Source organism: Octodon degus, unplaced genomic scaffold (genome assembly GCF_000260255.1).
Source record: "Octodon degus isolate 3935 unplaced genomic scaffold, OctDeg1.0 scaffold00271, whole genome shotgun sequence".
NCBI lineage: Eukaryota > Metazoa > Chordata > Mammalia > Rodentia > Octodontidae > Octodon > Octodon degus.
The window spans coordinates 1,982,510-1,995,379 of NW_004524847.1; the positions used below are offsets into that span (position 1 = coordinate 1,982,510).

A 12,870-nucleotide genomic window follows, 5' to 3' on the forward strand; every position below is an offset into this window, starting at 1 on the left:
CTGGGAAGAGGCACCAGTGTCTGGCTGTCACAGGCTGCCTTCAGGGACCCACAGATCCGCCCCGTGGGTTGGGTACAGCTGTGTCCCACACAAGGTGGCCACTCTGTGCAGGGGGACCTCATCTGATGCTCCTGCTTAGGGCGTCTCTGGCTGGCAGGGAGCAGAGCATGGCTCTTCTGTGGGGTGGTATCAGGGGGTGTGGGCTGGAGGCAGAGCAGGCGCAGGGGACGCAGTACCAACCCAGGGCAGCTGCAGGTGCATACCTGTGCAGAGGTTCAGCGGTGCCATCTTGCGCTAGCGCATCACACGACTACATAACCGACTGGGGCTGTGACACCCACGGTGAGGAAGAGCTGGAAACGGCGCACCACGGCAAAGCTGACACAAGGGGCCACCCATTACGTGGTCCCATTTGCATGAAATACCTGCTCCAAGGAAGCCCAGAGGCAGAGGCAGGTCGGGGGTCACTAGAGGTTGGGCAGGGGTCAGGGCCACCATCAATGGGCATGAGGCTCCTTTCCATGTGGGGACATGCTCTAAATTGAGGGTCACAGCTTCATAACTCTGTTGTATGCAAGGAGTGGGGGCACTGGATAGGAGGCGAATTGCATCTCAGTAAAGAGGCAAACAAAAGCCCCAGTGTGGCCAGAGGGCAGGGAACAGAGCACTCCATAGCGCTGCCCAGCTTTGGGTGAGGCGTGGGGGTGCACCGCTACATGGGCTGGCACCCTTGGATCAGGTCAGAGTTCCTGATGACCACAGGCCCAGTCTGGCCCGCCTTCCACCAGTGTCATCTGCATTTATCCTCCCCCTCTCCCGACCTCCAAGCTCCCCAGCACTGCCGCCCGTGTCCCTGGCAACTGCACTCCACCGGCCAGCCGAGCAGCTAGGAGAACAGAGGAGGGAGCCGTGGGGCAAAGGCATGGTCTGCAGGCATCTGAAGGATGGCTGGCACTTGCTGCTGTGCCGCCTGGCTCGGGCCAGCACAGGGCAGCCACGTGCACACCAGACCACAGCCAGAGATTCGGCACCGTGCATCTTCCCAGACACTGGGTGTGCAGAGAAGCACAAGGAACCCATACAAGCTGCCGGCCAAGCCTCTGGCATACCACAAGCTATTTCTGAGAAGAGAACTGGGAGCACTTGCTCTGTGCTTTCGAAAATGTTTCTCAAGGAGAAAAAGTGAAATAGAAACGTTTCAGAATTTTTTTCTCCAGCAGTTCTCCAGGAAGATGCACGTGAGTGGGCACATGCTGCTGGGAAAGGGAAGGAACCCAGACGGCTGCACTGGGGGCCATCCACACCTGTGTGCTCGGCTGTGCTTGGAGCGCTTTGGCTGGTGGTGGTGGGCAGGGGGCTGTGCTCAGGAGTGGGAGGCGAACTGTGTCCACAGTGACGCCTGAAAGGGTGGCTGCCACCTGCCTAGGATGGGGCAAGCCCCCACCTCATTACCTCGCTATCCCTCCACACGGCTCCTCACGTGTATCCTTTCAGCTCCGTCTGGCACCACCACCTTCGGCAGCTGTCCCTCACTCTTGGCACTCTCTACCAAGATTCTGTCTGTCCTGTCACCTGACCCCACCACCAGGATGCCTGGGCGCTCCTGGGCTTCCAAGGTACATGCGTCCTCTCAGGCCCCGGCAGCCACGGACACTGATGGAATCCACCCATGTCCCGGTGTTCTCACTGACACTCCTGTGAGCATTCTGCAGAGAGCGGGACAGGCCCCAGGTCTCTGCTGCACTCCACACCAAGCAAGCACGGTGCTGTTGTCACTGCATGTGAAGGTCAGGACCCCAGATGCAAGGGCACTTATGCTCCCAGGGAGCCCAGACGCAGCCCCATGTGCAGCTGGAAGACAGCTGAGGGCGCATCCTAAAGCAGGTCCCCCAGCTCTGCCTGAGGGGAGCCACACCATCCCCAGGGACCGGGAGCCTCTGAGCACCACATGCTACACTCACCTGGAAGCCAAAGCAGATGGTGGGGAAGACACTAAACACTGACGTCCAGGAGGAGGGGCTGCGGACAGACAGGGACAGGTGTTTGGTAAGTGGTCAGACTCAGGTCACCTGCAAGGGGGAGGATGCCTCTAAATGATCCCAGGAAGATGTGACCAAGTGTGGCTGTGAGACATGTTCCTCATGACTATGTCCCTGACACGACCTTGTCATACAGGAGAGAAGAGGATGCTTTTTACATATTGCACTTTGGAAATACACCTTTGCTGAAGTTCGGTGACATGGCAGTCACCAAGGTCTGTGAGGGCCAAGGCTATTGGGGCTCCTATGCTCCCTCCTGGGCATCTGCTCCCAAGGTGGCCAGGTGCAAAGTGGGGGCATAGGCAGCTTCTGTCCAATGAAGCCCCAATATTCTGTTCAGCCAAGAGGCCAGAGGAGCAGGGTACAGCCCTAGGGTCAAGTCCCCAGGTCTCCCTCAGTGGTCCTGGCTTTGGACAAGCTCCTTCTGTGCCAGGCTCTCACACCAAGAAGGGACACACAGTACGCTGGGACATGAACAGCATCCCCTGCAGCCAGCGTTCCCTGGATGCAGTAGACCAGCATCCTACAAGATGCTCACTGTCTAACCCTACACATGTGTTACCCTCAAATGTCAAAAGGACTCCAGGCATGGTTAGAGACCCTGAGGCAGAGTCCCCTGGGCCACTAAGGTGAGCCCAGGGGCACAGCACCCTGAAAGAGAGCCCCACCTGGCTGTGGAGGGACAAAGGGAGCTGTGATGGGGGCAGAAGGCAGACACACACAGGTGGCTGCTCTGAAGAGCAAGGGGCCACAACAGGTGGCCACAACAGGTGGCCGCAACAGGTGATTTTCCCTGGAGCTCTGGAAAGCACCAGCCCTGTCTTCCCCTTGAATCTGCTCTGTGACTCTCAGATTAGACTTCTCATGTGCATTAAGCTGCTAACCATGTGGTCCCTTGTCACAACAGCCACAGGCCTCGGAGCCAGAAGTGCTCCTGTTCTATGCTGCTCTGTGGCACAGCCGGGGTGGCTGGGCTTCCTGGTCATGAGATGCCTGTGTTTCCACACTCTAGCTGTCCACCTGCCGAGTGGGCATGGGCTGGGCCCTCCCCGTCTGACCCTCCTGTGCCCAGGCAGTAGTGGTGGAGCCCCAATGTCACACTCTCCTGCCCCAAGGACACAGGGCAGCAGCCATCGGCTTGCTGCGCCACCACCTCTGTCTCTGATTATGCCCCTCACCCCCAAAGTGCTCTGACCTCTGACCCCACTCCCCGCTGCTCTCCTGCCCCCATGTCTTTTGCCGTCTCCCCTTTGAACCTAACTCACCTTGGCCCGGCCCCACCTGTCCTGAGGTGGCTCATCATGGCACCAGGGACCTTCATGGGCAAATCTGATGCCCTGGTGGCTGCTCACTCAGACCTCCCTCCAGCATTATTTGCCAGCTGCAGGGACACACTCTCTTACGCCCATACCTCAGCATCAGCCTTGCTTAGAACGGGGGCTTTGTAGAGGTGATTTGCTAGATTAGGCGGGGTGGCACTGGGTCTGAGTCGGGCCCTCTTCCTGTGACTGGGGCCCTCATAAGAAGAGATGCTTGAGGGGTGACTCGGAGGTGGCAGTAGCCTGGAGAACAAGGCTTCTGCGCCTCAAGGCAGGCAGCACTTCTGCAGAGCAGGGCAGAACCTCCCTCCCACTCAGGCGCCTGGGTTTTGGACATCAGCTGTAGAGCGGACAGGAACTCCTAATAGGATGAACCCTCCAGCAGGGCCCATTTTGCAGCACGTCTTACCCTGTCTTGTTACCTTCTCCCTGAGCTCCTCGATTGGAAGCACAGGATCTGGGCAGAGTCCCCACGCTCTAGGTCTCTAGCCCAGCTTGGCAGACTGCAGGGGCCAGGGGCCCTCTGGAGACAGCCTGTCACAGCCCTGCTGTGGCCAAAATAGCTTGCCTGGAGGATCCACCTCCCAGCACTCCTGCCCTGGCTCCAGCTGGCCCACCCACCCTTTACTGTTCCCCGTGCACGCATGCGTGGTGCTGTGTCCAGCCCCTGGGTTCCGCCTCCTCTGCATCTTCAGCACTTTTATGTCCCTGCTCTTTCTGGAGAAAGGGGGCTTCCCCCTGGTGTTCCCACACATCAGAGACACACAGGCCCCAGGGGAGCTGTGGAGGGCTCCTTCGTCCTCCGAGGCCCCTGCAGCCTTGGAAAACCTTCCCACACACTCACCTCTGCAAGGGGCGGGGGTCATGCTCCAGGCCCTGAGGCCAGAGGTAGTACTGCGTGGTGACGACCAGGGCCAGGTAGCAGGCAGCCAAGGTGCCTAGGATGCTGACATAGTTGGGAACAGCGTCAGGGGCCTCCTGGGTGACACACGTGGCCAACATGGGGGAGTGCAGCATGTGAGCCCCAGGACAATGCCCCCACACCTTGTGCCAGAACCTCTGTCCCTTTGTGGCGCTCAGGCAGCCATGCGCTGGCACAGAGCTGGACTGACGGGACCCTCCTGGCGCCTGGCAGCCTCGAAGGCGTCAGCAGCGATGCCGCTTTCTTCCCAGGACAGGCAGCCAGCACTCGGGCTTGGCGCCAAGTCAGAACACAGACAGGGCCCCTGGCTCAACCTGGAGGGGCTGCCTGCTGGAGTCTTCAGGGAACACCCACTGGTCCTACACAGTGAGGGAAAGGTGGCAGTCCTGGGGTGGGACCGGGGCCAGGCTTCAAGTGCAGGGAAAGCCGCATGACAAGAGCGGAGAAGAGGCCTGCACAGTCTGAGTCTGCGCACAAAGCCTCTAACAGCTGTGTAACAAAACGAGATGTGACACTGATTCTTTTTCCCCTGGGTTCCTATTCCTTGTAGGATTTCTCATTTTTTCCCTTCTCCAAACTGGAGGTCCAGGACTGAGGTTCCCATAGACTCCACTGTTCAAGCACAGGCCCTAAGCGGTGTAACGGCCCTGCTGTGGGGTGTGCAGCCCACATACCTGGTGTATTTCTGGAAGGCAATCTCCCGCGGCATGGACAGTGGCAGGATGACCAGTGCAGAGAGGAGGGACAGTGCAAAGCGCTGGGAAGCGAACCAGGGCTGCTGGCTGCTGGGCAGGAGGACATCGAACACTGCCAGGAACGAGGCAGAAACTGAGCTGGGAGCTCAGGGGCTGCCTGAGGTCCAACTGGAGCCACCATGACTTGCCTGATGGGACACTTGGGGTCCCTCCACACAGCCTCTGTCAGCCCAACTGTTGCCTGTGGCGGCCGGAGGTACTCTAGAGGCCAAGGCTATAGAAGCCAGGCTGAGAGCCAGATGGGGTCCTAGCCCCTGGACAGGATGGCAGGACAAAGCTGTGTAAGAGGCCACCCAATTAAGGGCCAGAGACACAAAGTTTCGGGGAGGGAGAAGCCAAGAGTCTGGGGCTGTTCTTATTCTGCCATCAGTGGATGGTCACTGTGGAGCTGATCTGAGAGGCAGGACAGGTGGGGAGAGAGTGGGGAGCCCTGGAGCCCTGGAAGGCGGGCGGCCAAGACCCCACTGGAGAGAGGGTGGCTTCACTGACTGAGGTCAGCTGCACATGGTGGTAGCCTTTCTTTGTTCTAAACAAAGATGACTGACCTTGCAAAGAAAGGCCTGGAGAGTAGCTCATCTGCTGAAAAGATCCAGGAGCCACGCTGCCATACAGAGCCATCCCTGGGAAGGCCAAGCATGCCCAGCTGGAGGCCCCGGAAGGATGTGGGTACAGAAGGCAGCAGCTGCTGAAGGGCACAGATTCCACACCATGCTGGGCGGGCCCAGCACCTCCTACCTGCTGCGCTCACCTGCTGTCCAGAAGCTCTGCCCTGAAGTGGGGGCTCCCCCAGCTCCATCCCAAACCTGAGACTTTAGGAAACTGCTTGAGGTCCTTAGCACCCAGGTCATAACTCCCTAACTTATGCAACACTCCTCCCAAACACCTCTATTAACATCTTGCCAAAGATGGACACAGCCCCAGGCACCCGCCAGCAGTGTCCTCTCCACCCCACCCACACAGACCTGGGGCTGGGGCTCCCACCCCAGCACGGACTTGAGTCACAGTGCTCTGACACTGAGCCTCAGGACCTTTGTCAACACAGCTACACTGTCAGCTCCCCAGAGCTGAAGCTTGGAGAACACTCCATGTGCCTCTGGCCGGCAGGGCACTTCATGAACATCCAGCCAGCCAGCGGCTCAGAGATGCCAGCCTCTGTACTCTGGTAGTAACAGACAGCTTCCTAAGCCCTGGCAGCCTTCATTCCAAAATCCCACAGCAGGGCCTTTTCATGCATGGGTCAAAAGAGGAAAAAAAAAAATAGCAAAATGGGAGACATACATTCAATCCTATCAACAATTACATTCCAATTACATGTACACACTCCAATTAAGTCTGAGATTGTCAAGATGGTTAGAAGTACAAGATTCAAGCATATTCGACCACCTATAAGAAATGCATTTTAAAATGCAGAACCATAATCAGGTCAAAGTACAAGCACAGGAAAGATCCCCACTACCTCAACACGCGTCCTAAGGAAACTGGGCTGGCCCTCGCTGCAGCAGGGAAGGCGCTAACTGTGGCCCTTAATGCCAGAGAGAAGGCAGACTACTGCACAATGAGAAGATGTACCTCATCACAGGGCCTTGACAACCATGAGGCAGAGGCCAATAAAATTAAAGGGAGAGCACCAGAAACTCTAATTTCTAACAGCCCTCTCTTAGATGTTGATAGAATAAGAATGAAATTTTTAAAAAGCCAATAAGGCTTCTAAGGAAGAACTAACTAAACACAGGTGTTGACGCCATGATCTAGGACTGTCTACCAGCACTGCAGCCACCGCAGCACGCGCATCTGGAGAGCGCCCCGGGATGCTCGCCAGGCCAGCCCGTCCTGGGCCCAGCGCCTGAGCTGGAGGGCCAAGCTGCAGCTGTGTGGCGGCGCACTTCCAAGCTCGCAAGGCCGAGGTGCCGGCTTCAGCACAGGGCGCCCTCCTCTCTGATGCAGAGCTGGGGTGGCCCTTAGCAACTCCCCAAAATGGAAATTACGCTCAATTCCAACATCCCTACATCAAAGACGACACTGCAGCTAAACTTAACAAGTGGCACGGAAACAAAAGCAGAAGGTGCCACTGAGGGGCAGCGAAGCAGGGCCTCAGGGGGCGCCGTGGGGCACTGGGCCAAGGCTGGGCCCCCGAGTCAGCCCGCCGAGGGCAAAGGTGCTCCCGGGGGTCTCGGCAGTGGCCCTTGCAGGAGGCTCCGTTTCCCCATCCACAAGGCGGGCGGTCTCCCTCTCACACTCCCTGTTATCCTGCTGGTGACCAGCGGGTCTCCCCTGGGCCACATCTGGAGCTCAGGTGTGGTCTTGCCTCTGTGCCTTCCTGGGGCCCCTCCACCCAGTGCCTCGTGCCCTGCCATTTATTGGGGACCCAGGTGTCACTGCAGGCTCTGCACCCTGGCCACCCGTCCTCCAGCAAAGGTACTCACGCTTCTCTAGCTGGTCCCCGATCACCCTGAGGAAGGCCACAGAGATCATGAGCAGGTTCACGATGAAACAGGCCTCGCATAGCTTCCCCATGGTGGCACCACACAGCCCTCGGACCACGCCCTGGTAGGTGTCCTGGCCGCTGACAGAGGCTGCGTAGCCCAAGGTGATCAGCCCGCTGATCAGGAACACCAGGGAGACCTGTAGAGCCAGACAGTGGGGCTGGGCGCACCCACAGCCCACGGCAGATGCACCCTACACATGGCCCTGCTGCTGCAGGAGGCACGGCCCTGCCTACCTCTGGAGCTGCACAGCAGATAAGCCTGGGTCCTGACACCCTCCTGCCTCAGCGGAACACGGAGACCAAGGAAACTCAGCATTCAACTATCCTTGATATCACCTGGGTTGTGGGCACAGAGGGCACGGACAGGACAGAGGCGGAGCAGGCACACCTGGTGTGGAATCAGACTCGACTGCACTCGGCTGTGTGTCGTAGACAGTTCCACTCAGCCACCTGGAAGTGGGTTGGCCCTGCCCACCTCCCAGGGAAGTGGAACTCGCAGGTGCGCTCAGCTCAGCCCTGCCGGGGACCAAGTGCACCAGATGGGGGGCGTCCTGCTCGTGTCCTCCTAGGACATCTCAGTGGTAGCTTAAATACAGTATTCTCCCAGCGTTTATCGTAAATATCTTCCACACATCAGGGAGGGAGATTTCCGCAATGAACGCTCACAATCCACAGCCGGGTTCGTACCATGAACAGGTGCTAGTACCCGTTTCATCCCGTCTCCACCTGCGTGGCACCAATCCATCTGAATTTGACTTTTCTGCAGTGTTAGGATGGAACCCAGGCCTTTGCACTGAGCTACATCACCAGCTCTTTTAAACACTGAGACAGGGTTTCCCCTAACGGGCCCATCTTTCTGCCTCAGCTGCCTCTTCGTAGCCGAGATCACAGGTGTGAGCCACCGCTCCCAGCTGGTTCCGGACACCTTTGAAGGTGAAGGTGTCAGTGTCTTTCTCTTAAGTGCTCCAGCACGCCCACAACAACACCAGCCCCATCCTTCTTCCTCGTGGGTTCAGTTCACGCAGGACATGCAGACTCTGTGATTTACTGGGCACGACAGACACACGTGTGCTCCGAGCCCCGTGGCACAGGCACCACCACACCCTACTCCAGCCCTAGGGCTCTTCTCAGCCGGTTTCCCTAGGGGAAAGCACTGACCTGACATCTTTGTGCCTTTGGGCACCTTCAGACCTGGCTTATTCCCTTGGTGTGGAGCTGGGGAGACACGTGCTCATGAACACCTCGTTGGGTGGGCCAGAGCCTAACCCCCACCTCTCGTGGGCTCAGAGCCCCTCACCTCCCACCAGCCGTCTCGGACACCCTGGGTCATGTGCAGCCCCGCATGTGACCTTCCCGCCGCTCCACTGTCTGACACTCTCAGTGACCCTCGTGTCCCGCCTGACTTCCCATTAGACCACAGCACCAGGAGGAGTGGCTTGCTCCTGTGGCACACCAGGCAAGGAGCAGCTGAGCAGCTCCTAAGGGTGTGATGGGACACGGCCAAGGCGGAGCCAGGGTCCCACTAGATGTTAGAACACCCACCCCAGCCAGCAGTTCTGTGAGAGCCTGGGCGGAGCAGCACAGAAAACTCCACGGGGCGCTCACACACCCATGTGCAGCAGCTCTTGCCCTGTGACCAGCCTGACCTCCGGGGAAGACTCGAAGTGGCAGAAGGGCAGACACCTCTGTACTCCACCCAGCTTAGCCTGGGTTCATGGGCAGTGCCACGCCTGTGCCAGGCTCTGTCTGCACATCGGACTGCAGCTGGAGGGTAAGCGGAGACCAGGTGGCTCCCTCCTTCCTGGTGGCAAAGGCGGATTTATGGACGGCACAGAGGCTTGTACCTGTGAGCCGCTGGCTGTGGGTCCAGCGCACTCACCTCTGAAGATGACCTGCTCTGCCTAAGACCACAGCGGGATGCCATCCCCATTATGGGGTGGGGCCGGCTCTGCATTAGTTCTGTCAAGAATCCCACCCAGAAAAGCTGCAGCCACATCCCCAGTGCCCCAAGAGCCCCCTGAATCTTCCCAGGGACTTACCAGCTCCACCAGGAAAGCAGGCGCCACGCCCCCCGCCTGGTGGAAGGCCCAGGGGAAGTTGAGCAGGCCGGCCCCTAGCGTGGACTTCGACAGGATGAAGACAGCGCCCAGTGAGGACAAAGTGGGGGTGGCCGTGGCAGGAAGGGGCTTTTCTCTAAGGCTTCTGCTTCCTACCATCTCTTCCTCCATGGCTGGGGCCAGAGAGGGCTGCAGAGAAAGGCAGTCACCACACTCCCTATCCCCAGCTCAGTCTCGCTCCTGAGATCCAGCAGGCTTCTCTCCCCAACTCTGCAGGAGCCAAAGCCTCTCGCCCTTCCCTCTGCCCTGGCCCCACTTTCCAAAGTCAGAGCCCAAGGTATTTGCCCCCATGACTTCCAGCCCTTATGCTTTTCTTACAGTACCTGGAATCAAACTCAGGACCCTGTGCTTGCCAGGCAGGCACTTGTGCCTCTGAGCTACATCCCTGGCACACACTGCCCACCTTCTACCCTGTCCATTCTCGCTTCAGTCCTACCTCTGGACCCCAGGTGACAGACCTCTGCCTCCTTCCCTCTTTTCTTCCAAACCTCCAACTCCCAATCCTCATCAGCCCCCAACCCCTTATCCCTGTCCACCCCTGTGCTTCCCCAACTCCTGCACCCAGTGACCAAGCCCTAGCCCTTACCACCAAATCCCACTGTAAGAGGTCAGACAGTCCTCGCCTCCCCTCTCCAGACAGGCCTCAGGGGGCTTCCAGGTACCCCAGCTGCATCACGTGGGTCAGTGTTGACAGTGGACTGAAAAAGGACCTAGTGCTTCCAGTAATAGGCTGAGTCCTCTGATCATTCAGGGGCCCTGGAGGACATGGGTTGGAGCAGGGATAAGGAGCCAGGACCCCGACCCAAGAGCCTGCAGCTGCTGGGCTGCTGACCGATCAGGCATCTTAAGACAGGCTTACCACAGGCCCCGCCCCAGGGTGGGGCGCTCTGTGCAGCCCAGGAGGCCGGCAGGCAGGAGCTTGCTGGGAGTGACCAGGGCAGCAGGGCTCAACTCCTTCCACCCAGGGCCTGGGGGCCACAGCCCTGCTTGGGAAGATGCAAATGACATCAAATCTTGAATGTGCACCTATTTGTCCCCGGAAATAGGGCTCCCTCTCACCCTCTTCCTGCCCTACAGTCAGCATCAGAATTCCGTGGGGTGTTATTCAGACGGCAGGCCCCATCTCCAGTGTTTCTCCCTCAGTGGAGCTGGCACATAGCCTGGGAATCTGCATTTCTAGCTGATGTTGAGGGTCCAGGGACCCTTGCTGAGCGCTGCTGCTTGGAGTGGAGCATCTTCGGTGCCCAGAGCCCTGCCCGGGCCCATCAGCCTGAATGAGATGCCCCAAAGGGCTTGCTCACTGGTTGGCTGCTGAGACCCTCAGACCCCTCGAGCTCCACCCAGCAGGTGCTCCATAAATACCTGATCAGCCGTGACCAGCTTCTTAGCACAGGCGCGTGGGAGGGGAGCCGGCCCTGCAGCGCAGGAGCGCGGGCTGGATGTATTAGGTACATGCTCGTGCCCCATGAGCTGGGTTTTACACAAGTGTTCACACTGAATCCTGAGCAGGCTGGCACAGAGCAGGGCTTGGCAGCATCTGTGGTCAGGGATGGGGCTGGGCCTGGCACTAGAGTCGGTCTGGCCTTCATGGCTGAGATGTCACGCTGCCCTGAGGCCCTCAGCTGACTGTCACAGCTCTGTCAAGGCAGGAATGACGAATGGCTGAATGAACACATGAACGCAGACTCCAGAAAAGGGAAAAGGTGTCCAAGAGGGCTGAGCAAAATGCTACAAACTCGGTGGCTTGAAACAAAAGGCACTCAGCCAGGCATGGTGGCATATACCTGGGACCCCAGCACTTTGGGAGGCTGAGGCAGGAGGATCACAAGCAAGCGCCCAGCATCAAGAGATAGGTTAGTGGCTTGGGAGACTCTATCGCAAAACTGAATAAAAAGGGGGTGGGGATGAAGGTCATTCTGAACGCCCTAGCTTCAATTCCCAGGACCGAAGAAACAAAAATCCAAATGGAAATACCAACCAGGTACTTATTCTTGGCTTGGGAGGTCAGAATTCTAAGGTCAAGGAGTGGGCAGGGCTGAGCTCCCTTGGGAGGTGCCAGGGGATGGCCCTCTGCCCCTTCCAGCTTCTGGGGGCTGCTGTGCTCCCTGACTGTGGCCACATCACTCTCGTCCCTGCCTCCTTCCCCAGAGCTCACCATGCTGAGCTCCTAGGAGGCGCCCGGTGGTGCCTTGAACCCCCAGTGGTCCCAGTGGGACAGTGGTGCAGGCACCAGCAGTGGTCAGAGCCGCCTGGCAGCGAGGCAGACATGCATGCTAGGCCTTGGGAATATGGCCCTGGGTGGAGCGGAGGTGTGGGGGGCTGGGGCCCCGGGCGGGCGCATATGATGTTCACACAGCCACAGGCTTCCCAGCAGCTACGCCGCTCACTCTTCCCCCAGAGCGGGCCCTGTGAGAGGCGCCGAGGAGCCCTGCACCAGGGCTGGGGCTTTGTTCTCCTTAATCTGGCTCAGGGGTGTGGGCACGGCCCTGTCACTGCCCAGGCTCCCTCATTAGCTGCCCATTAATGTGCATGACTTAGAAATTGGCCACTGGACCGTGAAATTCCAGGCAATGGGGAAACCTCTTAATTCCGAGGGGCTTTGATATCCGCCCCTTGCAGGTGGCATCACAGCGCTCTGTGACCTTTCCCGTGGCCCCCTACACTCAGCCCAGCCCAGCAGGCCTGGCACCAGCTCTAGTGTGGAAGGCAGGCAAGGGGGTGCAAAGGGGCCCTGGGACCACCCAGGTAGGGGCACACAGCACCTGCTCAGGAGCACCCTGCACCATACTGCCACCTCCATTCTGCATTCCCTGTGGATCAGGGGCTCCTGGGGACCGCTCCTTCCTGCCCACAGAGTGTATCAGGGAACACCCAGAGACTGTCAAAGGGCTCTTTCCCAACTGTGCTCATACCCTTTAGGAAGTTCTGGGTCAGAGGGCAGGCAGGACTCTGCAGCCAGCACCAGGAGAACAGAAGCCTTGTCCCTGGCTGCTTCTGTGACACCTATGATGATGGTCCTTCCTTTCTGGGGCTGCCGGGTGGAGCTGCTGGGAAGGCTGCTGCTGCGTGGGGCTGCGTGGGGAGGCTGCATGCTGGGAACTGCATGCCTGCTGTTGCTGTTGAAGCAGTAGTACACACCACCTTCCCCTGTATGTGTCTTGTCTTCTAGCCTCTGCCCAGCTGGAATCTTCTAGAATGTCTGTGGAACCGCAGCTGCTCCAGGACTCTAGGGG

At 58.7% G+C, this 12,870-nt stretch overlaps 1 protein-coding gene across 1 annotated transcript in view; it reads right to left on the reverse strand.

Moving 5' to 3' along the window:
- Positions 1–9,748, reverse strand: part of Slc38a8 (solute carrier family 38 member 8) — a 17,284-nt gene extending 7,536 nt beyond the window's left edge. The window contains exons 1-5 of the mRNA XM_004646572.1: positions 9,560–9,748; positions 7,459–7,657; positions 4,955–5,087; positions 4,203–4,304; positions 1,962–2,019 (exon numbers count right to left, since the gene is read on the reverse strand). Coding sequence (XP_004646629.1) covers positions 1,962–2,019; positions 4,203–4,304; positions 4,955–5,087; positions 7,459–7,657; positions 9,560–9,748 — 681 coding nt within the window. The remainder of the gene's footprint in view (positions 1–1,961; positions 2,020–4,202; positions 4,305–4,954; positions 5,088–7,458; positions 7,658–9,559) is intronic.
- Positions 9,749–12,870: the final 3,122 nt, after the last annotated feature.